The sequence below is a fragment of the Alosa alosa genome, chromosome 2 (genome assembly GCF_017589495.1).
Source record: "Alosa alosa isolate M-15738 ecotype Scorff River chromosome 2, AALO_Geno_1.1, whole genome shotgun sequence".
NCBI classification, from domain to species: domain Eukaryota; kingdom Metazoa; phylum Chordata; class Actinopteri; order Clupeiformes; family Clupeidae; genus Alosa; species Alosa alosa.
In genome coordinates, this window is record NC_063190.1 from 12,603,484 (window position 1) to 12,628,085 (window position 24,602).

At 43.4% G+C, this 24,602-nt stretch overlaps 2 protein-coding genes across 7 annotated transcripts in view; both read left to right on the forward strand.

The window, feature by feature from the left end:
* The window catches only part of aff4 (AF4/FMR2 family, member 4), a 30,745-nt gene extending 12,855 nt beyond the window's left edge, over nt 1-17,890 (forward strand). For 3 of the 5 annotated variants that reach the window (XM_048227444.1, XM_048227453.1, XM_048227416.1), the window contains 18 exons: nt 1,724-2,530; nt 2,796-2,840; nt 3,939-4,025; nt 4,242-4,278; nt 4,389-4,458; nt 5,355-5,450; nt 6,124-6,268; nt 6,515-7,408; nt 7,715-7,800; nt 8,996-9,233; nt 9,849-9,925; nt 10,365-10,428; nt 11,788-11,924; nt 12,270-12,341; nt 12,717-12,810; nt 12,976-13,019; nt 13,293-13,510; nt 13,753-17,890. In XM_048227444.1, the coding sequence (XP_048083401.1) occupies nt 1,724-2,530; nt 2,796-2,840; nt 3,939-4,025; nt 4,242-4,278; nt 4,389-4,458; nt 5,355-5,450; nt 6,124-6,268; nt 6,515-7,408; nt 7,715-7,800; nt 8,996-9,233; nt 9,849-9,925; nt 10,365-10,428; nt 11,788-11,924; nt 12,270-12,341; nt 12,717-12,810; nt 12,976-13,019; nt 13,293-13,510; nt 13,753-13,880 (3,339 nt within the window). In that variant the 3' untranslated portion in view covers nt 13,881-17,890. The remainder of the gene's footprint in view (nt 1-1,723; nt 2,531-2,795; nt 2,841-3,938; nt 4,026-4,241; nt 4,279-4,388; nt 4,459-5,354; nt 5,451-6,123; nt 6,269-6,514; nt 7,409-7,714; nt 7,801-8,995; nt 9,234-9,848; nt 9,926-10,364; nt 10,429-11,787; nt 11,925-12,269; nt 12,342-12,716; nt 12,811-12,975; nt 13,020-13,292; nt 13,511-13,752) is intronic. The other 2 variants (XM_048227426.1, XM_048227435.1) reach the window with 2 other exon arrangements.
* Nucleotides 17,891-19,167: 1,277 nt separating this feature from the next.
* shroom1 (shroom family member 1) overlaps nt 19,168-24,602 on the forward strand; it is a 37,343-nt gene continuing 31,908 nt past the window's right edge. The window contains exon 1 of one of the 2 annotated variants that reach the window (XM_048238005.1): nt 19,168-19,318. The gene's annotated coding sequence lies outside the window, so the exon portion shown is untranslated. Of the gene's footprint in view, nt 19,319-22,127; nt 22,693-24,602 lie in introns of those variants that run through there. The other variant, XM_048238008.1, reaches the window with a different exon arrangement.

Consider the following 24,602-nt stretch of genomic DNA (forward strand, 5'->3'; position numbering starts at 1 on the left):
TAAGGATCTGAAGGTCATTTGGTCAGGTCATGCTTGGAAGAGACTGGGGGAGTGAGTCTGCACACTGTAAACCTGCTGTGTGCAGTGTCTTTTAGTAGGCTACTTGAACTAGACACCGGTGCATTTGATGTTGAAAAATCTGAAATGGATATTCTGAAGATTTTCTAATCGACAGCTGCATTTTATGAAGTTAAGGAAACCTCTAGAAGGGCATGTCCTCACCTGCCTGTTTTAATGTACGTGCACCCCACAGTAATGGAACTGAGCTGGACTGTTGTGATGGCTAAGTCTTAGCAAGACACAAATATCCAGCAACAGCAGCTTTTGTGGGCAAACAATGTACTGTTTTTATTTTATTTATTTTTTTACATTAAGTAGTCATCGTCCGTCTTTGGCCTGCATAATGTGTAGACCGACATTTTTGTCTACCGTGTGTAAATGAGCGCTGTGAACTTGTTACATCAGAGTATGACTGTAAAAGAGAAGACTGAGAAAGAGAATGCTTTCTGAATTTATCTTTGGTCTGTCTCAGTGATGCTCGTTCACTTGGCGCACCACGGCGACTAACAAGACTGAGAGACTAGTCACTATGATGACTAATAGGATTGCTGTCTGCGCTGGGTAATCTTTGCAACTAAACAGCTTAGCACATAAGGGGGGGTGGGGTGGGTTGATAAGTAAATTTCAGTGGAAGGCAGCCATCATTGCGTGAGCACCAATAGGATGTGACAAGTGGAGAAATGAGGACGGAAGCATCAGAGGGCACGAGCAGTAGTGTGTGTCTCTCTCTCTCTCTCTCTCTCTCTCTCTCTCTCGCTCTCTTCCCCTCCCCCCTTTTCTTTTCTGAGATGTGTGCTCTGAGTTTACACAACAAACCTTAGGCCGCTACTGCCACCGGCCAAAGCTCTGAGCATTATGGGAAAACATGCCCTCTCTCTACGTTGTGTTAGTTAACACGGAAGAGCAGGGATGCTTTTTGTCCAAACTCTTCCCCCATGGTTTTGACAGACTCTTACACAAGCTCTGGCCACATTTGCCTGATGTGACCAAGAAACCAGGCTCGATAATCTAGAGCAGATTAAATATCAGCCAACACATCGCCGTGTCGGCTCCTCTGAGCACCAGTGTCATTTTATGACGATGCTCCGACCTGTCCTCAGTCAGCCTGTTGCATAACAACAGTGGAGCATGTGCACTTGGTGTCCCAGATAGACAGATAGATACATAAATATATATTTATTTATTTACTGAAGCGTAGCTCTGTATTGCACATAGCACTGTTCAAAATGGACATTAACACAGCTCAGAAGCTTTTGACTTTGAGTTTAACGATAGGGTGTCTGTCGGAAAATGGTTGTTCTATTTCCTGTGAGGCTCCTAGAGGTAGTTGTTTTGAAGCCACTTTTTTTTTTCTCTCTGGTTGCGCCACTGTCTGTTTGAGGTCAACGGACAGGCTCTCTTGTAATGATGACGACTTCTATCTACCGATGCACTACCTCTGTTGCCTCACAAGTATTGTCTGTTTGGCACATGTGTTTAAGAGCTCTTCCTTAGTAGTGTGATTAACGGCATATACAGTACATTTAGGCCTAGTACTAGCAAGAAAACTCATATGTTCTGTAGAGTCCTAAGTTTGATGATTTGGAGAAAGGAAACCTGATGAGGATAAATGTTGCTTACGGCCTCCCCTTTTCTCGTCGTTTCTCCCTGTCTCTCCCTGCAGTCTAGCAAAGAAGACAAACTATCCAGCCGTATCCAGAGCATGCTAGGAAATTACGACGAGATGAAAGAAACGATCGGTGAAACCCCCATATCTAAACTCATGAGCAAAGGATCAGGTTCTTCCTCTTCCGAGGAGAAGTCAGGACAGTACAGCGAACAGAGAGAAAGAGGAGGTAGCAGTGGAGGAGGAGGCGGCCAGAGCAGCAAATGGACTCCTGTTGCCTCATCCTCGTCCTCCTCCTCCCAGATGCAGAAGCGCTCCGGGCTCCAGGGCAGCCAGCGCGGGGCCGGAGGCAGCGGCAGTAGTAGCGGCAGCAGCAGCAGCAGCCAGAGACACGAGAAGGACTATAGTGGCAGCAGCAGCGGCAAGAAGTCCAGCAAGCACAGCAACTCGGACCAGTCCAAGGGACACACGTCCAGCCCGGCTAAGGGCTCGTCCATGGGCTCGTCGGGCCACTCGCGCTCCATGGGTGGCTCCGAGCACCACGGCAAGGACCGCTACCGCAAGTCGCCGCGGGAGCGGGAGCGCGAGCCCAGCTGGGACTCGCCGTCGCGCGTCCACACCTCGACCTTCGCCACAGGCCAGCACTCCAGCCAGGCTTTCCCGCCCTCGCTGATGACCAAGCCCAGCTCCATGTTGCAGAAGCCCACGGCGTACGTGCGGCCCATGGACGGGCAGGAGACTGCTGAGCCCAAGGGCTCCACTGAAACGTATGGCGGACAGTCGCACAGCAGCAGCGCCGGCGAGATGAAGTCCAACGGCAAGGCCTCGCTCGCCAAGCTCAAGATCCCCACGCAACCGGTAGAGGTACACCTTATTGTCTTACAACACCCAGATACAGACACTAATAACTAGTACCCGTGGGTTTATTTTATAATTAAGGGACAACACGTGTTCATCATCATGCTCATGTAAGTCAGTCATGTAAATGTGCCAGATTTTCCCATTCAGACTAGTTTTCTTCTGCAGTCCCTTGCAATAGTTGTATTGATTCTCTAGTAGTACTACAAGTATTGCCATGAAGATGAATTTATAAATAATACCCTACTTAATTGGGTATTTAATGTTGTAGGGCTCCATGACCGGTGATTCAAGCTGTGTTGATGAGATCTTAAAGGTAAGTATGGTGCCATTAATTACTGTTGACTCACAAAGTGATTTATGGAGGCCATTTATAATAAATATACAATTATCTGACTGACCTAGCATTGGTGCCACTTTTGGTAATAAAAGCCTATTCGGAAGTCAAAATATATTCTGAGAGAACCAGTTTCACCACAGCATCAAGTTTTTAGCCTTTTGACCATAGCTTGCCTGAAGACTAAACCGTGCATTGCTGCGGGCCTCCATGCAGATGTATGCATCTCTTATTCAGTGTCCCCACACACCAAAACAAAGTAGCTGATGCAAACCACTGTTTTAGTAGGCAGTTGCATAGCACAGTCGCTCCCAGAGGCACAGGAGATGCAAATCATCTCAGTAGTTAGTTGTGAACGTCTCAGTGTTGTAGGCCGGTGCAAAAATGACTCTGCAAGCAAAACTGAATGAGTGGTGAATTTTGGGTCCTGTTGTGGCCAGATATGACCATAGAGTGATAAGTGTATTTCAGTTTCACGCTCTGATGCTGATGCCATTTGCATCGTCAAGGCCTTGGATGGATAGTAATTCTCACATTGAGGGGGGGAATTACATCATGATTTCCATTTTGAGACTAAAGTGTTAAAAAAAAACATTTGTCATTCTTTCCCACTGACAAGGCCTTTACCATAATAAGTCAATCAGGACATAACTGTCATTCATAACTAGGCTATTACTTATGTCTTGCTCATAACTGTGTGCTTTAAAAAAAAGGAAAAACACATTGGCATAGGTGCCCAGGTGTGTATCATGACACAATATAAAGGCAGTTGGTATGTTAGTAAGTGTGTGTGTGATATATATATATATATATATATATATATATATATATATATATATATATATATATATATATATATATATATATATATATATATAAAATATACAATATACAAGTGTATAAAACAACTGGGAGGCAAATTATGGTCATTCGGCAAGACTGGGATATTTGGGGAATGGCTTTCGAACCACCACAGCCAGGTGGTCTGTAGGAAGTGGTCAACTCTGTGGCAAGCACCTTGTGAAAATTGTGGTGTGTACGTGTTTGTGTCCTCATGTCATCTTGACATCCCTGCAGGAAATGACTCAGTCCTGGCCTCCCCCACTGACGGCCATTCATACTCCCTGTAAGACAGAGCCATCCAAATTTCCCTTCCCTACAAAGGTCAGTTTGCGTCATCCTTTCTAGGAAAGTTTTCGTGAACATGTTTTGCAATTGTGTTATAAGCCTTGTGATGCCCGCGGAAGTAATGTTAACCACGTACCGGGATAGCAGTTGTTAGAATGATTTGTATTATTATTTACTTTATATCATGTGTTATTTGTTTCTTTGTTTATTTATTTATGTATCTTTCTATTTATTTACTTTTACATGTTAAAGGACTCCCAACACTCAAGTTTCAGTGGAGGACACAGCAGTAAGTGCCCATGTTCTGTTCAAGATGTGTGTTGGAGCACATTTCAGTGGCTGCTGGTGAGTCATGGTGTGCGAGGAGCCCACACTAACGCTTGCGGTTTTGGGTTTCAGAGAGGTGCAGCACGGGGAAGAGCTCCTCCAGCACACATGGCTCCAAACCCTGCGAGGGCGACCAGGCCAAGTAAGAGCACGACAACCCGACACATCTGATAGATAGAATAGAAACTTTAATTGCCACACAACAATGTTTGTGGTATATTTTGTAGCTCAGTCTGTGTGTGTGTGTGTGTGTGTGTGTATAAGTGTATATATACTCTTGAGGGAAATTTGGTCTCTGCATTTATCCCAATCTGTGAATTAGTGAAACACACTCAGCACACAGTGAACACACAGTGAGGTGAAGCACACACTGGCGCAGTGAGCTGCCTGCTACAACAGCGGCACTCGGGGATCAATGAGGGGTTAGGTGCCTTGCTCAAGGGCACTTCAGCCGTGCCTACTTGTCAGGGTTAGAACCGGCAACCCTCCGGTTACAAGTCCGAAGCACTAACCAGTAGGCCACGGCTGCCCGTGTGTGTGTGTGTGTGTGTGTGTGTGTGTGTGTGGGTGGGTGGGTGTGTGTGTGGGGGGTGTGGGGGGGAATAGAAGGAGAAATTGTAACTAGTCAGTGCAGTACTGCACTGACTAGTTACAATTTCTCCTTCTATTAATGTCACCAGTTGAGTATAAAAATGTTCTACCAGTGCAGCTATTGTTACCGTTTCTCTTCTTTATTACTAAAACTACGGATTGACCATGTGCCTTCATTTGTATGCACTGACTGTGTGTGTGTTGTTGGCTTTAATGTTAAATTACAGTTTAAAGTATATCTCGGACACCTTTGACCTAAACATCACTAGTGCAACTATGGTACTGAGATTATAATCCTAATAACGCACTAGAAGTAGTATTTCTTGGTACTGAGATTATAATCCTAATAACGCACTAGAAGTGGGATTACTCGTAGTAGTAGCATTGGCGTAGTAAGGCTGATGTGTGGTCAGTTTTGCTGAGACTCATCATGCCCTGTGGTTACAGCATGCTGGAGAGTGACCTTGCAATAAGCAGCAGCGACGGAGAGAGTGACGGCGAGCAGGACTCTGCCAAAACGGCCCCCAGGAGCGCCCCTCAGAGGTACCCCCTGTGCCCTGTTACCTCCACACCCAGGACCACTCACTGGGCTTTACTCATTATGTTGTGTTAAAGAAGTTAACCTGGCAAGATGGATCACACACACACACACACGCGCACACACAAAACTAACAAAAAAAGAAAACCTGACATTGAATGTAGGTACATAGGTGTCCAATAAGTATTTGGAAAGAGCCTGTCGTTTTCTTCATGCACACCGGTCTTCTGAAGAGCTGATATTGCTGAGACTCTATGGTGTTTTTTTCAGTTCTCATATCAGTGATATTTGTTTTGAAATGAAAGTCTATCAACAATGCTGTTGATACACACGACGGCAACTTCTTCATCTAGCTGAGGAATGTTCCTGAGTATTGTTGTTTGGGCACATTCCCATTGATATTTTGGAACAAATGCTTTTCATGTGGAGAGCTTTAATTACGACTATGCAAATCGTCATGGCTCATCACATGGAACTAGTTATGTGGTTGTCCAACAACATTGCTCGCCCTTTAGATTCTGAGAACTTGCGCTTACCCTTTTGTTACCTGGCCAGCTTGCCTGCCTTGCTGAGGTTTTGGAACCCAATTCACCATTGCAGGGACGTTCTAACTCAGCCGGTTCTACCCCTCAGCAGGTTCTAACCTTGGGCCTCCTGTGATTTTTGTGTGTTCCACAGCCAGGGTCCGGAGGTGGCGGAGAATTCTCGGGAGGACGCAAGCAGCCACACGGGGTCTGAGAGCAGCTCGGCGTCGGACAGCGAGAGCGAGAGCAGCTCCAGCGAGAGCGAGACCAATGAACCACCACGCGCCGCTTCACCAGAGGTCTCACACACACACGCACGCACACACACACACACGCAGGTACATACCCACTTAAACACATTCACATGCACGTGGGAACATACACACCCGTAGTTATTGGCCACATTTTCTTACACAGATACTATTAAAATAAACAAATTCACTTACACACATACACAAGTCCCAGAGAGGGGGGTAGAATGGAGCTGGTGACATTATTACACAAAGCTTTGCTTGTGTGTGATTTATATCTTTTCATCTTTACAGCCTGAGCAGCCCACTGCCAACAAGTGGCAGCTGGACAACTGGTTCAAGAAGGTCAACAAATTTTCCCCAGCGTCGCCCGTGGACAACAACAATGTGCCCACCAAGTACAGGAAAGAGAGCAGGGATCCGGGGTCGGGCCGTGGGTACGGTGGCCAGAGTGGATCGAAAGACGCTGGTGCGCCCACGCAGGGTCGTGACTTACGACCGGCCCAGAAGAGTTCGGAGAATGGCCGGGGGCGTCAGAAGTCGCCTGCGCAGAGTGACAGCGGTGCAGGGCAGCGGCGGACTACGGGTAAAAAGCTGCCCAAGAAGTCGGAGAAGCCGCCGGTGGTGGAGGAGCCCAAGGGGGGGCTGATGGTGGAGAGCGAGACCCCGCAGGACATCCCCACGCCGCGCAATAAGGCGCCCAGCAAGGGGCCTCGCAAGCCCAACATCAAGAAGGAGCCCAAGTCACCGCGGCAGGCCCAGGACAAGCGCAAGGCCAAGGCGCCCACCAAGACGCCGCAGAAGTCCCGCGAGTTTGTGGACACGGACTCGTCGTCGTCCGACTCCGAGGGCAACGAGAGCATCCCGTCGTCGTCGCAGACGCCCAAGTACCAGGAGAGCATCCGCACGCCCGTCTGCGTCTTCTCGCCCATGGAGGAGAAGGAGCTGCTGTCGCCGCTCAGCGACCCCGAGGAGCGCTTCGCCACGCGGCAGGTGCTGCTGGTCAAAATCGACCTGAGCCTGCTGTCCCGCGTCCCCGGCCGACACTACAAGGAGCTGGACCAGATTAAGCAGGAGAGGGACGTAGGCGGCGGTGGTGGTGGCGGGGGAGGAGAGAGCGACAGCAAGGACCTCCAGAAGCCTCCCAGCGAGAAGACCTCCAGTAAGGGGAAGAGGAAGCACATCAAGGTTTGCACGTCACACACACACACACACACTTCCTCAGTCTGTTCAGCTCGTCATGTCTGATAATTAAAATAAATAAAGTAAAAGCAAGAAAAAATAACTTAAGTTACACAGTGTAACACCTTTGGTACATTTAGTCTGTGCATGTGCTTTCTGTGGAGTACCTAGTTTCCAAATTGCATTACCCTGACCTGTTTGGTTTGGTGAACAAAACCAATTCTGTTTCAAGACCAAGAACTGAAAGTTTTTTTTTTTGCACTTTCGCAGTATAGAATCTGTTTCGATTTTGCACCCTTTTCTTTTTTGTAGAATGAGGATGAGGGCATGAAGCCGGAGGGCAAAAAATCCAGGATGGAGGACAAGGCCTCATCACATTACAAGTCCAGCAGTAAAGAGTAAGTTTCGCCAAGCACACGTGCCTCAACCAGAAAGCTGTGCCTTTACTAATATCAGGCAGACGGACCTCACTATATTTATAATAAATACAGTATCTCACAAAAGTGAGTACACCCCCCACATTTTTGTTAATATTTTATTATCTTTTCATGGCAACGGTGAAGGAAATTACACTTTGCTAATGTAAAGTAGTCAGTGTACAGCTTGTGTAATTGTAAATTTACTGTCCCCTCAAAATAACTTGACACACAGCCATTAATGTCTAAACCGCTGGCAACAAAAGTGAGTACACCCCTCAGTGAAAATGTCCAAATTGGGCCCAATTAGCCATTTTCCCTCCCCGGTTACAAGGTCTCAGGTGTGAATGGGGAGCAGGTGTGTTCAATATGGTGTTATCGCCCTCACATTCTCTCATAGTGGTCACTGGAAGTTCAACATGGCACCTCATGGCAAAGAACTTCCTGATGATCTGAAAAAAAGAATCGTTGCTCTACATAAAGATGGCCTAGGCTATAAGAACATTGCCAACACCCTGAAACTGAGCTGCAGCATGGTGGCCAAGACCATACAGCAGTTTAACAGGACCGGTTCCACTCAGAACAGGGCTCGCCATGGTCGACCAAAGAAGTTGAGTGCACATGCTCAGCGTCATATCTTTTTTCCAGAGGTTGTCTTTGGAAAAAAGATGTGCTGCCAGCATTGCTGCAGAGGTTGAAGGGGGGGGGTCAGCCTGTCAGTGCTCAGACCATACACCGCACACTGCATCAAATTGGTCTGCATGGCTGTTGTTCCAGAAGGAAGCCTCTTCTAAAGATGATGCACAAGAAAGCCTAATAAAGGTGGGTAAAGGTGATGGACTGGCCAAGCATTTCTCCAGACCTAAACCCTATTGAGCGTCTGTGGGGCATCCTCAAATGGAAGGTGGAGGAACGCAAGGTCTCTAACATCCACCAGCTCTGTGATGTCGTCATGGAGGAGTTGAAGAGGATTCTAGTGATGACCTGTAAAGCTCTGGTGAACTCCATGCCCAAGAGTGTTAAGGCAGTGCTGGAAAATAATGGTGGCCACACAAAATATTGACACTTTGGGCACAATTTCGACATTTTCACTTAGGGGTGTACTCACTTTTGATAGCGTTTAAATGGAATGATGTTGGGTGAAGCCTGACGTGTGTTTGTGGTTTGTTGTGATCAGGTCGTCCAAGCGCGGCCCGGAGAAGGAGAAGGAGTTGGCACCCTCGCCCTCGATGACGGGCCTCCAGCGCACGCCCAAGCCGGAGCACCAGAGCCGCAAGCGCACCACCAGCCTGTCGTCCAACTCGCTGTCCAGCGGAGCCAGCAGTGGCAAGGAGGGCGGCCACAGCACAAGGAACGGCCCCGCCTCCAAGCACCGGCGCGAGGACAAGCAGGGCCGCAGCACCAGGGATGGAAAGGTAGAGCTGGCCCTCCCGCAGAGTGCACTTGACCCCTCTTGATGATAGTCACCTAGGGTCAGGACCGAGCAGTGTGTGCAATGCTACAGCCCTGGAGAGATGCACTTTAGTTGGACCCTTTCCCTTCAATACAGAGAACCCCTTTGTGATACGATTCCACGCTCACTTTCGTTGATTGGGTGGGAGGGTGTCATGGAAAAGGTTCATAGATATATGGCCTTCATACACTTTGCACTTAATGCCTTTCTATATACATTACACTGGGCCTCAGTGACCATTGTGGTTGTGCTGGTAGATCCATAGCTTCCTGACATATTTCTCCTCTGAGCTGGTATATGCTAAAAAAGCTGTTTTAAGTGTTCTATGGTCCTAAATTACAAGACTGTGTAAATGGTGAAAACGTGCCAACGATTGTCCTGAACCTTCGTATGCATTTGACATCCATTTGTTTTGGCTTTGTAGCATTATCGGACAAATGATTAACTAAAGACATGTTAAACTTGTGACTTAAACAGATGTACATTGTGTTTATCCTTTTGTCTCTTTTACTTTAGTCACTAGTAAAGATGAATCCGGTTTAAACTCGCATTTAGTTATTTATTTGTTTGTTTTCAGGAGAAGTCTTCTAAGATGATTGATGGCCAGCTGCCTGACTGCTCTAAGTCGAGATCCAAGCTTCTGTTTGAAGACCGGTAAGAAGCCCATGTTTGTAGTGGAATAAAAAGATTTGCTGTCAAAAATAAACATGTCAGGGAGGCAGGGTGGAGGATTGGGTGGGGGAGGGGGATGTTTAGCTGATGTGGCCTTTGCATTGTTCTTATAGCACCAGTCAAAAGTGTGGAAATGCCTAGCTAATGATATATTTTCCTTTATTTTTACAACTATGAAATTGTAGAAAGATAGAATGGAAAAGCCACATTTAAACATAGCTTAATTAAAATATAGTTTATACAACATGCATGTCGTCAATTGTGTCTAGATTTTGACCTGTGACACACAGGAAAGAGTTTTATGGAATATAACTGTAGTTCCCTATTGGGGAAGAGGCTGTAAGGATGATGAGACTGAACAGGTTTGGGAAGATGGCCTAAGTAACAACAAGTTGAGTCACTGGCATTCTTCTACTTTTAGGGTGCATTCTGCCGATTACTACCTACAGGAGGCCAAGAAGCTGAAACACAATGCTGATGCTTTGGTAAGGCGCCAAATGGCTCACAGAGTTGTTCTTGAATGTCAGATGCAGGCCATATCATGTTTCTGTCATGATACCTGGGTGTGGTGGTTTGTGACGGCCTAATGTCAGTATCAGAGCCAACACAGTGAACCTTTACTGAAACCTTTGAAGTAGAACCTTTACACTTGCATGCTTCTAAAGCTGCTGAGCAACTTTTTATAACTGCTCATGACCAGAAGCAGGTTTATAAATTTGTAAATGAAACATGTGTGGTGTTCACAGGTCTAACCTGACAAGACATGCATATCCAGTATATTTTGCATTGACTGGGAAGTGTAGGTATAGGCTGACCACGGTAACAATGGTCTCCCCAATGGACTATTAGTAAGATGTAAGTGTTAGTATTTGCGTGTACGTGTAAGTAATCAGTAAGATTATGCTTAAAGTACAGGGACATGATTTTCATAAGAACTGTTCAGTTTTCACAGAAATCATGAAACTTGGCACAGGTGGCATATTTAAAATCCAGATGGTGGTCACTAGGGGGTGCATTTTTTTTAGTTCACTTACTACCTCGGAAGTAAGCTGGAAAAAAATGTCCAACCCCCAAAAAAAAAAAAAAAAAAAGGACGTGCCCCCTAGTGGCCGCCATCTTGATTTTAAATATGGCAGCTAAGATTTGGCATTCTCTCTGTAATACTGTACTGCTCCAAACATAGAAAATTATCAGTCTATAACCACTTGTTCAGCATTATGAAAGTAATCGCATAATCAGGACCTTTTACCGCGATCCTCCTATCATCGACCCCTACTGTAGACATTAGAACTTGAGATTTAACCACAGATTTCACTGTGGCCTTCCATTAGTGGTCAGGACCATGCATGCTTCCCTCCATTGATGTTGAGCATAATTTGTCAGATGCCAAGGTTTGTTTCTACATATACCATACTGCCCCAGAAGGATGACCTCTAATTCACTGACACTGAAGCATTGGAATTAGATGATTGTGAACGATGGTTCCATCAATATTTTCTTATTCTGGTTATTGCCACCATCTTGAATTTCAAAAGAGGTGACACCAGATTTGCATGGAAGCCTGATCATGTAGAGTTAAATATTAAAATTAACGGTTTATGTGGTTTTGTTTTGAAGTTTATCTGAGAAAAAAAAAACAGTTAAAAATGGAGGCTTTATTAGAATTTAATATGGCTGCCACTTGGAGCACATTTTGGGGGCATTTTTTTTAGTTCACTACAGGGTAGTAGTATGCCTGTGAAAAGTTCACACTTTCTGTGAAAACTGAACGATTGCTGTTCTTAGCCTTCTGTACTATTAGTATATATTATAATAAAATGTCCTTCTCCCCCTCCCCTAAACAGATGGACAGGTTCGAGAAGGCAGTTTACTATCTGGACGCTGTGGTGTCCTTCATTGAGTGTGGGAACGCCCTTGAGAGGAGTGCCCAAGAAGCCAAGTCTCCCTTCCCCATGTACGCCGAGACTGTGGAGCTCATCAAGTAAGAGAATTACTCAACTTCCTTTGCATGTGTGTGTAGCAGTCTATTAACAAATGTACTTGATCAGTATAATAAATACAATTGAACCTTTTTATTATAACGGCAAAGCATCTTTAGGAATTTTGCATTGGATGGTAGAGTTCATGATGAGTGAAGTTGGGTTTCTCTTCTCAGGGGATGGCATGTATATATGCATGTTTGTGGTTTTTATCTGGACCGTGTTGATCTTTCAGTTAATTTCTGACCTCTAAGTTGTGTGTGTGTGTGTGTGTGTGTGTGTGTGTGTGTGTGTGTGTGTGTGTGTGTGTGTGTGTGTGTGTGTGTGTGTGTGTGTGTGTGCTTCAGATACACTATGAAACTAAAGAGCTACATGGCCCCAGATGCCACATCTGCAGACAAGAGATTGGCAGTGCTCTGGTAGGTCACCTGGCTCTGTGTGTCTGACTCTTTGTATGTCTCAGGTAATCTGTCTGGCTACAAATTCATCCCTCTCCTTTTTCTCTTTGTCAAGTTGTTTTTGTCTACCTGTGTTTATACCTGTCAGTCATTCTCGCTCTCTCTCTTTCTTTCTTTCATTCTCTCTCTCTCTCTCTCTCTCTCTCTCTCTCTATCTATCAATTGCTCTCATTTCAAATCTGTTTAATTCATCACTGCTTAATTAGCATGACAGTTTAGATAAAGAATAGCCAAAGACCAATAAAACATTGTATTAAATGTCTCTTGGGTTTTTTTTTCCTGATATCTCTCCTCTCCTCTTATCTCTCTCTCTCTCTCTCCATCTCTTTCTTCTAGTCTGAGGTGTCAGTCTCTTCTCTACCTGCGGCTCTTCAAGCTGAGGAAGGAAAGTGCACTCAAGTACTCCAAAACACTCACTGACCACTTAAAGGTAATGTGCTGTCTGATGGGCTCTGAAGTGTGTCTCTTTAGTGTGATGCGAGTGTAACCTGGTGTTTGTGATGCGAGTGTAACCTGGTGTTTGTGATGCGAGTGTAACCTGGTGTTTGTGATGCGAGTGTAACCTGTGCTGCTGCTGCTTGTGTTTGATTCACAGAATTCCTTAAGTAATACCCAGGCGCCGTCTCCAGGGTTGGGCAAGTAAGTGGACTTTCATTAATCCTCTTCACTTAGTAGTCCATTTTCTGTCTTACAATTCAGGCATTTTCTTTATTTCTCTTGTTTCTTTCTTTCGTCTCTCACTTATCAACAGAGAAATCTCTTTTTCAATGTTATTTTTTTGATAAGGCTTTGTATTAAAGGAAGTGTCATTTTGTGAAATAACTGAACTATACCGATGTAAATATTGTGTAAAAGAGGAATTCAAATTAATTCCCTTCCCCATCCTTCTCCCGTTCCCTGTCCTCTCCACAGTAAAGCGGCGAGCATGCCATCTCCGGTCTCCCCCAAGCTGTCCCCGGGCAGCGCGGGCAGCTACTCGTCCAGCAGCTCCAACCCCAGCAGCTCCTCCTCCGTCAACATCCCTCAGCGCATCCACCAGATGGCAGCCAGCTACGTGCAAGTCACCTCCAACTTCCTCTACGCCACCGAGGTGTGGGACCAGGCCGAGCAGCTGGCCCGCGAGCAGAAAGGTACGTGGGGTCAGTGCCAGAGGGCCAGACGCATCTCACTACATCAGCGCAGTCCTTTATTATTCCTGTCACTCACTGTCCCTCTCTCTCCCCCTCTCTTGGCTTTCTTTCACTTTCTCCCTCTTTCACTCTTGGTCTATTCCTATTCTCCCGCTCATCTCGTCTCTCTCTCTCTTTCTCTTTTTTTTCTCTGTCTTCCTCTCTTTCCTCTTCTCTCTCTCATTTTCCCTGTCTTCTCCCAGAGTTCTTTGTGGAGCTGGAGAAGATGATGGGCCCGCTGATCTTCAACACGAGCAGCATGACCGATCTGGTGCGCTACACTCGCCAGGGCCTGTCCTGGCTGCGTCAGGACTCCAAGCTGAACCAGTAGAGGTGCTCTCCATCGTCTTATCATGCTGGACTCCTTCACTCACTCACTTAACGCGACTCTCTTTCAGAGCCTGGGACTCATGGGCCTTTTGTTTTCCAAAGCCCAGCAACACACACACACAAAAAAACAAAAACACTCATTAGCGTTGCGGGCTTGATCTGCCTCAGACATTTTGCATATCTCTCACTGTGTTCATCATCTGCACCAGCTTGCCAAAACCAGCAGCAGCAACAGCAGCAATGACAAAAACAAACAAAAAAAGACGCAAAAAACTCGTCCCTACGGAAACCCCAGCTCCAAGTAGCTTTGTGATATTTATTATGGAAGGACAATTCAAGCTACCAAGAAGAACTCCTTCCAAACCCCCCAGCCTCCACCCGGATCCTGCGTGCTCTCCCATATCATTGGGTTGAATTGGTTTTTAGTCAAGTATTTATTCAATCCATTGTCAATGATGAAGGCATTTTAGTGCAAAGCCATTTATATCGTTTTTAAATTTCTTTCTTTTTTTTTGTCAGCAGTAAGCAAATGTGCATGAAATTGGGTTTTTCATTGGCTTTGTTTAACCAAAGTACCTCCCACTTAACCAAATGTGCTTTAAAACTTAAGGTTTTGTCCTTTATCTGTTTTGTGCCTTGTATTTGATATACAGGAAAATAGGACGACACTTGTCCACATACTCATTTCCTTCATGAAATGTTGATTTTTTTTTCTTTTTAAACAAAACCGCAGAATCGTTCTGATGACCGGTCCACTGGGTAGCACATCTGTATTTTTTTTTCAAAGGCACAGCAGAGTATGGAGGCCATTGCAAAGTTGTACTCTTGCAAAACAAAACAAAGTCCATTCGTTTGAAAGGTTTTGGGCAGAATTGGCCATTCAGAGGAAACATGCTAAATGGCTGCCAACGGACTCAGATCCTGAGGCGTTTTAATGCTCACGTTTTAAGGTTTGAGCAATAGTAATGTAGCATGCACATGGGGTTGTTTTTTTATCCAGTCACAGATTTATTTTTATGAATTGCAGGAGCATCATGCGTCTGCGCATCATCGTCACACATATGGCCCAAACTATATTTTATTTATACAAAGTAGAGCTTGCTTTGAGCTAAGTCCTACCTTCGCTTACAGATTTGAAAAGGCTTCAAACAGGGTTGAAACTAGAGCGCAGAAATGTAAAGTATTTCTATTGTAAATGGAAAGTATTTAAATATTTAATGTCATTCATGAATTTCCCTTCTTGGCATAATCGTCATTTGTGTATTACAGATCATTTAATGAAAAAGTCATCTATGGAATATATTTATGGTATTTGCTATGGATATTTGCATTGAGAGTGTGATTGTGTGTATGAGCGAGAGAGAGAGTGTGTGTGTGTGTGTTGTGTTTTGTCGTTTCACTTCAACATCTTTCCCCTTCCCACCATTGCCCCTAATCTGTCTGATTTGATAGCAGTTTCATATCGTAGAGTTGTTCCAGCTCGTAAAGTAGAAAAGTAATAGAACAAAAAACAAACAAACATGGTATTGTAGGTTTTAGATTATTCAGGGCAGTCCAAGTATGTTGTATGCTGGAAATGCCCGTTATCTATACCTTGCACTAGAACTACTACTATTATTTTAATAGGCTCCATTGTAACTGTTAAGGGGGAAATCATTCATTTTTACTTAGTTCATTTGAATGAATGTAGTAGAGATCAGAACTGTTATGGTACATGCCTGCAGGGCATAGCAACACAACACTGTGGTTAGTTGACAGTCATACAATAGTTGTTCTGTCTCCTTCACTCGGGTCAGACATGTGACCGGCTCACAGTCAGTTAAAAATGATTATATCACACGTTGAGGCTGAGCCGAGTAAAACAGGTATGTGTGTCTGGGCCACAGTCAACCTCTTGGGCCTCTGGTGTGGTCCTATTCAACATCAGTGGAAACCGCTGGGAGACTCACTGTGGCGTAGCCACATAATCTGAATCGAGTCCCTTGTTTTGGCTTGTTCCTGTGGCCCGGAAGCGCTCCAGACTCGCCATGTTTTTCTAGTGGGCTACTCACTTCAGCTGGTGAGGTAAAGGAGTGGACGTGAGCAGCGGACCCGACTTTGCCATCTGACCTCTGCCCACTGTGCTGCTAGACGCGTCAGAGTTCCCATAGTTCCTTCTGTTCCAGTGCAGTACACACAGGCCTGAGTCCATGGCTCCCCCTCACCCGGAAAGCACTCGACTGGCACGGATGCATGGCAAATCGGCGCCGGTTGTGCGCCGGATCGGGGCCACATCCGTTTCAGTCAGCTGCTCTCTGGGCATCCCTACCTCCTCCTGATTCCATATGAGCATAACAATATGCACACACACACACGTACATGCTTATCGTCACAGACACATATAGATATATGCTTATGTATCACACAGGTATTTTCATATGATTAAACACAGGTATATGCATATGGTCACACAGGTATACATGCAGATATACACACACAATCACACACCAACCCTTTATTTGACACTAGGCAAGTTGTCAGTTACCAGGCCCGCCGCCTTGTTTTGTCTTGGTCAAGGAAATCTGGTGTTTTCAGCTGTTAGGACTGTGGGCTCAGGCTTGATGTACACTCATTGATTTACTGGTAGTTTCCTCTGTGCGCATGTGTGTGAGAGTGAGTGAGAGAGAGAGAGAGAGTGTGTGTGTGTGTTTGTTTGTAGCTCAGCTTTTTTTTTTTTCAAAAGGTGTTGCACATTTTAATCCCTGGAACAGAGCCCATTCACCTTGTAGATGTTTTTAATTTCGAGAATGCTGTCTGATGGCCTTTGCTTGCCAGTCTGTGGGGTATAACCCAGTGTCCTCATCAGTCCCTGCTTGATGAGTAGCAAAGAGAGGAACATAATTGATGAGGATAGTTGCTATTCAGAGTACTTATCTTTATGCTCTGGATATATTGCCAACAGATTTAAGGTGTTTACCTTACTGCCAGAAAAGGATTAATGGCATGCATTACTTTTTTTATATCTTGTTTAACACATGTTTGTTTTATGACTGTCTAGTTTGTCCATAGATTACTTGGATCAGTTTGTTTTTATACTGAGCTTGTAACATTAATTTAGATACATTTGTTTATCTCCAGATGAATATTATTAATAATTCTTATTAACTTGAATCCAGGGTAAGAATACTTTTATTTGACATCCAACAAGAACACGTAACACTCGCATGTCTATTTAAATGGCTAAAATGTATAAATGTATATAAATGTTTCTTTTGGGTAAATTTTTTATAGCAGTTAATCATTTATATGATTATGTAAATAGAACATGAAAATATATGCACATCTTCATCATTAAATCTTTTTTGTTTTTCTTCCAAACTTTATTTTGACACTTTGTACTTAACACTGTATGTCGTTTTCAATTTAAACTGTTGGCTTTTTTCTTTCTTTCTTAAGAATTCTCGACTATTTTTACACACCCTCTTTGTCTGTGGCTTTCTGAGCTCTCTGTCCTTCTCGCCAAACTTCCTAGAGTAAGATTCTGTTCCGTGCATGGTCCAGAATGAAAAGCAGCTTCATCAGTGCATATTGCTCATCGAAAAACAAATGTTCCACAAGATATCATTAAAATACTTTGTTTTTCTTTTGGGGCAAATGTAACCCAGTAACAAGTTAGAGATATCTTTCGAGGCAATTCTGTACTGTTGATGATGTGGATGTTTGTATGTCGTACTCTTTTTACAGTTGTCTCTAAAAAAGGCCATTGGCAGATGCAGAACAATATTCAAATTGGTTTAGTTTATACGTAATGACAAAGAGATTGATGAAAAATCTACTTATATATTATGGATGCAATATGATAATTGTTTAAAAGGTACATTTTAAAGGTTCTGTTTCATTTATCCAGACTTGTTATAACTTGTAATTTAAAGCATTTTGTGAAGTGAGTGTTACTGGTAACTAATGAATTTTCTGAGTCTGTTGTGAATATTTGTATTTTACTGTATTGAGAATAAAAAATGTATATGATTATGTTTGACACCCTGGTCTTTTCTTGTCAAAATGCAAGAGGTACGTTGAGTACTTGGAGACTATTTGGGAGAAAATAAAAAAAATGCATGGCCGTCTTACAATTAAGAATATTAAAAGTTATACTGAACCTTAAGATTTGCTTCCCAGAAACCTTGAATTTAAACAGCTTGTATTCATTTTTTCTTCAGTGGGTGTATTGCATCTCTTAATCACCTTATGCCTTCAAAGAACTACTGGATATTCTCTGAAAATGTAGGCTAAGGGTCTTCAAGGTGACACAAGGGGTCCCAAATTCCCCATGGTAGAATTCTTCTTCACTCAGGTGGCTCTGGTCTTACTCGTGTCTTTTCTAAGGGCTATAAAGCTTTCCTGTCTTTCCCACCTGATGAGACTACTGTTTCTGCTTGGATTTCTGCATGCCTAAGGGATATGTCAAGTTGGATAAGATGGACACCTTCAGCTTAATCCCTCCAAAACTAATTCTTTATTTGAAACCGTTATTTTATAATAATGTAATGTTTATACTCTAAGTCACTTTGGATTAAAGCGTCTGCCATGGATGTACCATAGCCTACACGTATAGGCATTTTGGATATACATTTTGAGGTTACAGTGATCAAAACCCATAGTAGAGCCCTGTGCAGCGGTCTGCTCCCAACCCTAACGACTACAGCCCCCTAGTGGACGTTGTTTTTCTGTGCTCACAACGTATATTTAGGCTATTTAATTCAACAATGAAGGTTAAAGCTCAGCAACAGTTGGCTATAACTTTATCACTCTTATTAGGTCAAAAATGTAAGCTTCCATGCTTTGGGCTTTATTTGTATGAGCAAATTTAGTATGGACGACTTCTTAAAAAAATGATTTCTGGTTTTCACATAATTGTGAAATGGTGAAGTGTTCACGAATTTCAGTGTCCACTTAGCTGCAACTAAGCCTCAGTAAACGCGTAGGAAAACCTGACTGATGGATAAGGAGTCCACCTTTGTAATGACATTAAGTTCTCAGGAAATAGCCTACGCTGGCATAAGCAAATATGACCTCGAGATGGCGTTTGCGCCAAATCCATATTTGCTGTAGGTCTACCTGCGTGCAATGAGAACAGGCCTTCTGTGAGTCCATGGTTTGCATGGATCTATTTCAGCAGGTTGTGAAACCTACGGAAGGCGGCGGCATGTACCTACGCAGTTTTTGCTCCGCCTATTCCGTCCCATTGTTGATTCGTTGGTTCGTTTCCCACCTCAGGTTACTAGTAAACTGAGGGGTCAGTTGCGCGTTCGAGCCGCTCAGTTGTGCAGTGGTGGAGGTATCTGCCCATTAGGATGATGTAAATAAATGTTAAGAATGACAGTTCTGTCAATGAGCCGGCGAACATGACGCCCACCTCAGTTGCATGTTCCCATGGAGTATTCATACTGAACAATTAAGGTAGGCAATACTTTTTTAATGCACTTGTTATAGGCTAGCATCTGCGTCGGAGTTGTCGGAGTTTTGTTCGACAACCGTGTGACAACCTTTTACCCTCAAAATATATGTCACAGTCATCAATGAGGTCATATTTTGTATAAACTAGACTATTGATTGTTGGAGACAAACACTACACAAGTGTGCTGGTTTCTGAAAAGACAAAAAAGTAACCTAGAAACATACTACCTAAAGCACCTGATCACTATTCTTATAGGCTAAATGGATGGAACAGTCCGTCTTAGAATTCAACTTTATTGTGCTCCATACATACATTTGTACATACACAACCTTTGCCCATCAGTTACTTTTTTGATGGCGTAAATGCAAGCGTCAATCTTTAAGACCTCTGTTGCACTTCTGAACAAAGGCAAATTTCAGTAACCCCACCACCCCTAGTCCAAGCAATTAGAAGAAAGAAAAACTATAATTAAACAATTATTTTCTGCCAGATACCATAAACATGAAGAATTAATTTGCGTTATGCAGCTCTTGACGTTATGTTTAATTTATATAGTAGATGGAAAGACTCCATTATCAGTTTGTAGGGGAAACCTGACACTACCCATTGTGGTTAGTCTGAAACTCTATAGTTCATGCATAGCTTACACTGTCACTTTGCACCCAGTCAAACATGGTGTATATTTTTCATTATTTCAGACCAGATACCTAGTCTACTAACGCAATGCAGCTTGAGTCTCCACAAGCCACAAAATGGCTGAGAATGATTTGTGTGTAGGTATTAGGTTTACCTTAATGTGGAGGTATGTTTGCATCAGTAAATCTACAAAGTGTACTTCTATCATTCCAAGATCCTGGCCTGCAACTCTGCATTATGAAAGATTTCAACATGCCAACTGAAACTCCACTGCACTGGCAGCTTAAGCAGCACGCACTCATGGCGACACTGTCACATGGCAAATATAATGATGAGAAACAGACCCTTTGTCTTTTAGTCCTGGTTTACTGTTGCGGTGTAGTACAGCAGTATCAAACAACTTCTAATTATGTTATTATATTAGTGTGTCTATAGTAGGCCTAGCCCAGGCCTATAATGCCTACCTTTTTTGTAACAAATTAATCGGTACCTGACACATGCTTACATTCTCAAGGAGCAGATTGCCCTATATACAGTATTTTCTTTCTCTGTGAAGTTGTTTACAACTTGGTTCCAAATGTATGCATTGGTGTTTGGCTATTGACTACGTAGCTTTTCTGGATATTTCTAGCGATGTAAAAAATTTCAGTGATCTGAGGCGGTTTAGCGGTTTATGAATTTCCCCGTGTATCTATGATCTTGCCATATTCCACTAATGAGCATACATTTTAAGCAGCTTGTTTTGCAATGGAATGTGAATCATGCAGGATGCTGATTGGCTCTGAGCTGAACGGTGAGGTGTGTGTGTGTCTGTGTGTGTCTGTGTGTGTGTGTGTGTGTGTGTGTGTGTGTGTGTGTGTGTGTTGGTTTAGTATGAGGAGGGGGTTGGGGAAACTGTACATGGACAGGACAATTCAGAAAGTGAGGCTCTCTTAGGGAGACTGAAAATGCCTTAAATTCCATGCTCGCTCAGTTGAATCCACTGTGGGTTGCTAGGTAATACTCATCATATGGGGCTGTCAACTTGTCCCCATCTGACTTTAGATGGTATGTTGAAAAGAAATATGCTGCCAGTAGGCAGTAAAAAAATAGGCCCATGTGTTTGTGGAAAGGGTAATTCTCCCAGACAACCTGAGGCCAACCCTGGCAGTCAAGGGACTTTTTATGTGGACAAAGGTCTTCAGCAGAAGTAAAGGTAGTACATTACATTACATTACATTTAGCAGACACTTCTTGACCAAAGTGACTTACATATGTCAGCTATATTACAAGGGATCACATTGTCCCCGGAGGAACTTGGGGTTAAGTGCCTTGCTCAAGGGCACAACGCCCTGTACATATTTCTCCAGTTCCCAACTTGAGAAATAGCAAAAGCACTTTCATATGTAGATTTAGACTGATATCAAGAGTTAAAGCAAATATCAGTTGACATATAATTTTTGTTTAATCTTCTGATTGCAGAATTAGAGACAGTGTTGTGGGCTATACGATTGTTAGTCACAGCCTATGTTGTCAAATCACATCAGACACAATCCCAAATACAACAAGTTAGGTTTAATGAGAATGGAAGACATTTAACTTAATTGCAATTGTGAGAAAACCATAAGAGTGATTGCTGCTAAAATAGCATCAGTGCAGTGTTGGGTTTCCTACACTTAGTCACTGACTATCACTGTACAGTGGATTGAAATGTAGAACAAAATTGTGTTGTTTCTACACACACACACGCACACACACACACACACACCATCTTTCTCTCTCACACACACTCTCGCAGACACAGACCCACACATTCTCTCTCACAAACACACAGTCTCAAGAATCCCAGAACTTCTATCCTGATACTACCTGGAACATCTCCTTCACTTCTACTCTACTGAACTACTGTTTGTTCAGAGGGCCATAGAATGAGAGGTGCAGTGTGAGGACAGTAATCCCACTCTTCCTGTCCATGCCAAGGGCTCCAGTTTCATACACACTTCCTGCTTATGCCAAGGTACTCCAGTTTCATACACACTGATGAGAAAGTGTGTCTGACGACCTGTCACCTGGACTAAAGGTTCCTGAGAATTGAGTATTGAGGCATCAGGTGAGGTCATATAAAGCGTCATTTACAGTGCAGCCTCTCAAATGGCCTTTGAAATTGTCATATAACTCAACATTGGTAATTCTCCGTTGTAATGTTTGTTACAGTGGCAGGGCATAGCGACATAACATGAACTTTGGTCTTTTGTTGTTTTTCTCTTTTTTTTAAGGCTTTTGTTTTCATAATTGCACTGAATAGTTGCCTGCAGTTCAGCTTCACCTGTTACTCTCCCTGTCTCTCTTTGTGTCTCTTCGTCTCCTTTCATCAACACGCTTGCTTTTAATCTCATGTTGTCTTGCCTTTAACCCCTGGTTTTGTGTGGATTCCAGGTTACAAAGTTCAGGGTGTGTTGGTCTGCAGCAGTCTGTAAGGGCTGATGCCTAATCTCTCCCTGAGGTTTTCACTTGTTCTCTGAGAAGGAGCAGGTTTAAAGCAAGAGTTGATGGCTTTTGCATACTGCCGACGGTAAACGTATGAAGTCATATTGATTGATCATGGGCTGTGTCTACAAATCATCTCTGAGCTACAGCAGTCATGATGAATGTTAAGGAGCAGGATGATATTGAACAGCCACGCCCTCTGACTTTCTGACTTTCATCGGACAACAAGGCTACAACGCATCCCTGTGCGTCATCTCAGAGCGGATGAGACAAGGTCTGTTTCTAACAGCATATTTTTGCAAGTCAAATATCAAAGAGGGTTAAACAAATTTCTGCTCATGTAATTTCTCTCTCTCTCCCTCTATCACACCCACACACACCCACACACACACACACACACACACACACACACACACACACACACACACACACATACATACATACATACATACATACATACATACATACATACATACACTCTTTCTTTCTCATCTCTTTTCCTCTTTCTTTCACTGAAACTGTATCACAACGAATAAGTTATCTTCCATGTTGTATTTTCAAGTTGAGAGAAGGATATAGTCTAGAACTTCATCAGGCAAATAAGAACTTCTTATTTGTTCTTATTTGCCTGATGAAGATCTGTTGAGATCGAAACGTTGCCTTTTTAGAATAAATTAAGTATTTCTTGGAGCCCATATACAGTGTGCAGACCATCTTCTCTCTCTCTGACACATTTTGTCTGGCATCTGTAAAAACATATAGGATGTGCGCACCCTTTTCCACAAATACATATATTTAAGTTGAGTCATTTCTTTTGATTCTTGTGATTTTCTACACTTGGCGTGGCCGTAACACTTTTACCCACCCAGCGTGACCTGATTACTATAGAGGTCATTAGTCTGTCGACTGAGAACAAATATTGAGCAATGCTCCATTTGGTTGGTGCTGGTGGGGTGAAGTAATGTTCTCACCTTCTTTGTAAAAAGAAAAGTAGACCAAGGGTCTTGCTCTGTTTCACACGGCAAACAATAGGCAACAGGCAAATTCTCAGCACGTGTCTGTGGTCTATGGCCACTAACCCAAGGATTAGTCAGACTCTTCCTTCAGGGTCCTTATTCCTAGTCATCAGACTTGACTGGAGTGACTAAAGAATATGTGTTTAATTACTAAACTAAACATCACAACTAAGCTATTCACACCTGGGAAGGTGTTAATGTTAACACATGTCAGTGTTAAAGCAATGGAATGGGTATCACTTGCGCTCTAGCAACTTGGTGCTCACGGAGCAGAAACGGAGAGTTAGCAGCAGGCCCTGGCCCTGGCCCTGAACCCTGGACCGGAGCATACAAATAGCTTTTTGAGACTTTAATCAATGTAAATGACTAACGTTTCGACACACAGCGCCTTCCTCAGAGTCAGACTGTTAGTGTTAATTTTTCTTGTTACCTGAATCATTAACACATTCAAATCCGAACAGATCAGGACATCTATATCAAAGTAGTTTTAATAAAAGGCTAAACCCACGTATGTTTGCTGTAATTGCTGATTGTGTAGCTGTTGTATTGTTTTGCTAACACTGTGAAAATGACAGCGGGATTTTTAGTTTCCCAGTTATCAGCATCTACACAATAAGCTCAAGCTGGAATGTGTTTTTTTTTTTCAAGGAGGGTGTTTGGTTGTTGGTCGGTTGGTAACTTGATCGTGGACTCCTTAAAATGCCATCTGCGTGGGAGTAATATAACACCTACTGAGATGGAATTACCTGGGCTGTTCAGGTAGCATTCTTCAGGGCCACATGCAGTTGAATAGAAACCTGTGGACTAGGACTGCCATAATAGTCCGCCTTCAGGATATGAGGCTAACTGTAATGGTTTGCCATTTTCTCAGTATCCACTGTGCATTCTCACATGATGAGGAAACACTAGTGCAACTTCAGGTGTTAAACCCTTCAACAATGATATTTTTTATTTGAAACATTCATACATATGTTATAGAGACAGATTGGAATAAGTAGATGTAACATTCCTATTTGTTGTCATCATTTTATCAAATAGTCAAATATTAATAGTGTGCAAGAGCATGTAAGTTTAGCTAATATTTGCATTTCTTTTGGGATCAGATGGCAAGAACAACACAGTGTGTGCCAGTTTTATTTGCTTTGCCCAAAACAACTTATGATGCACT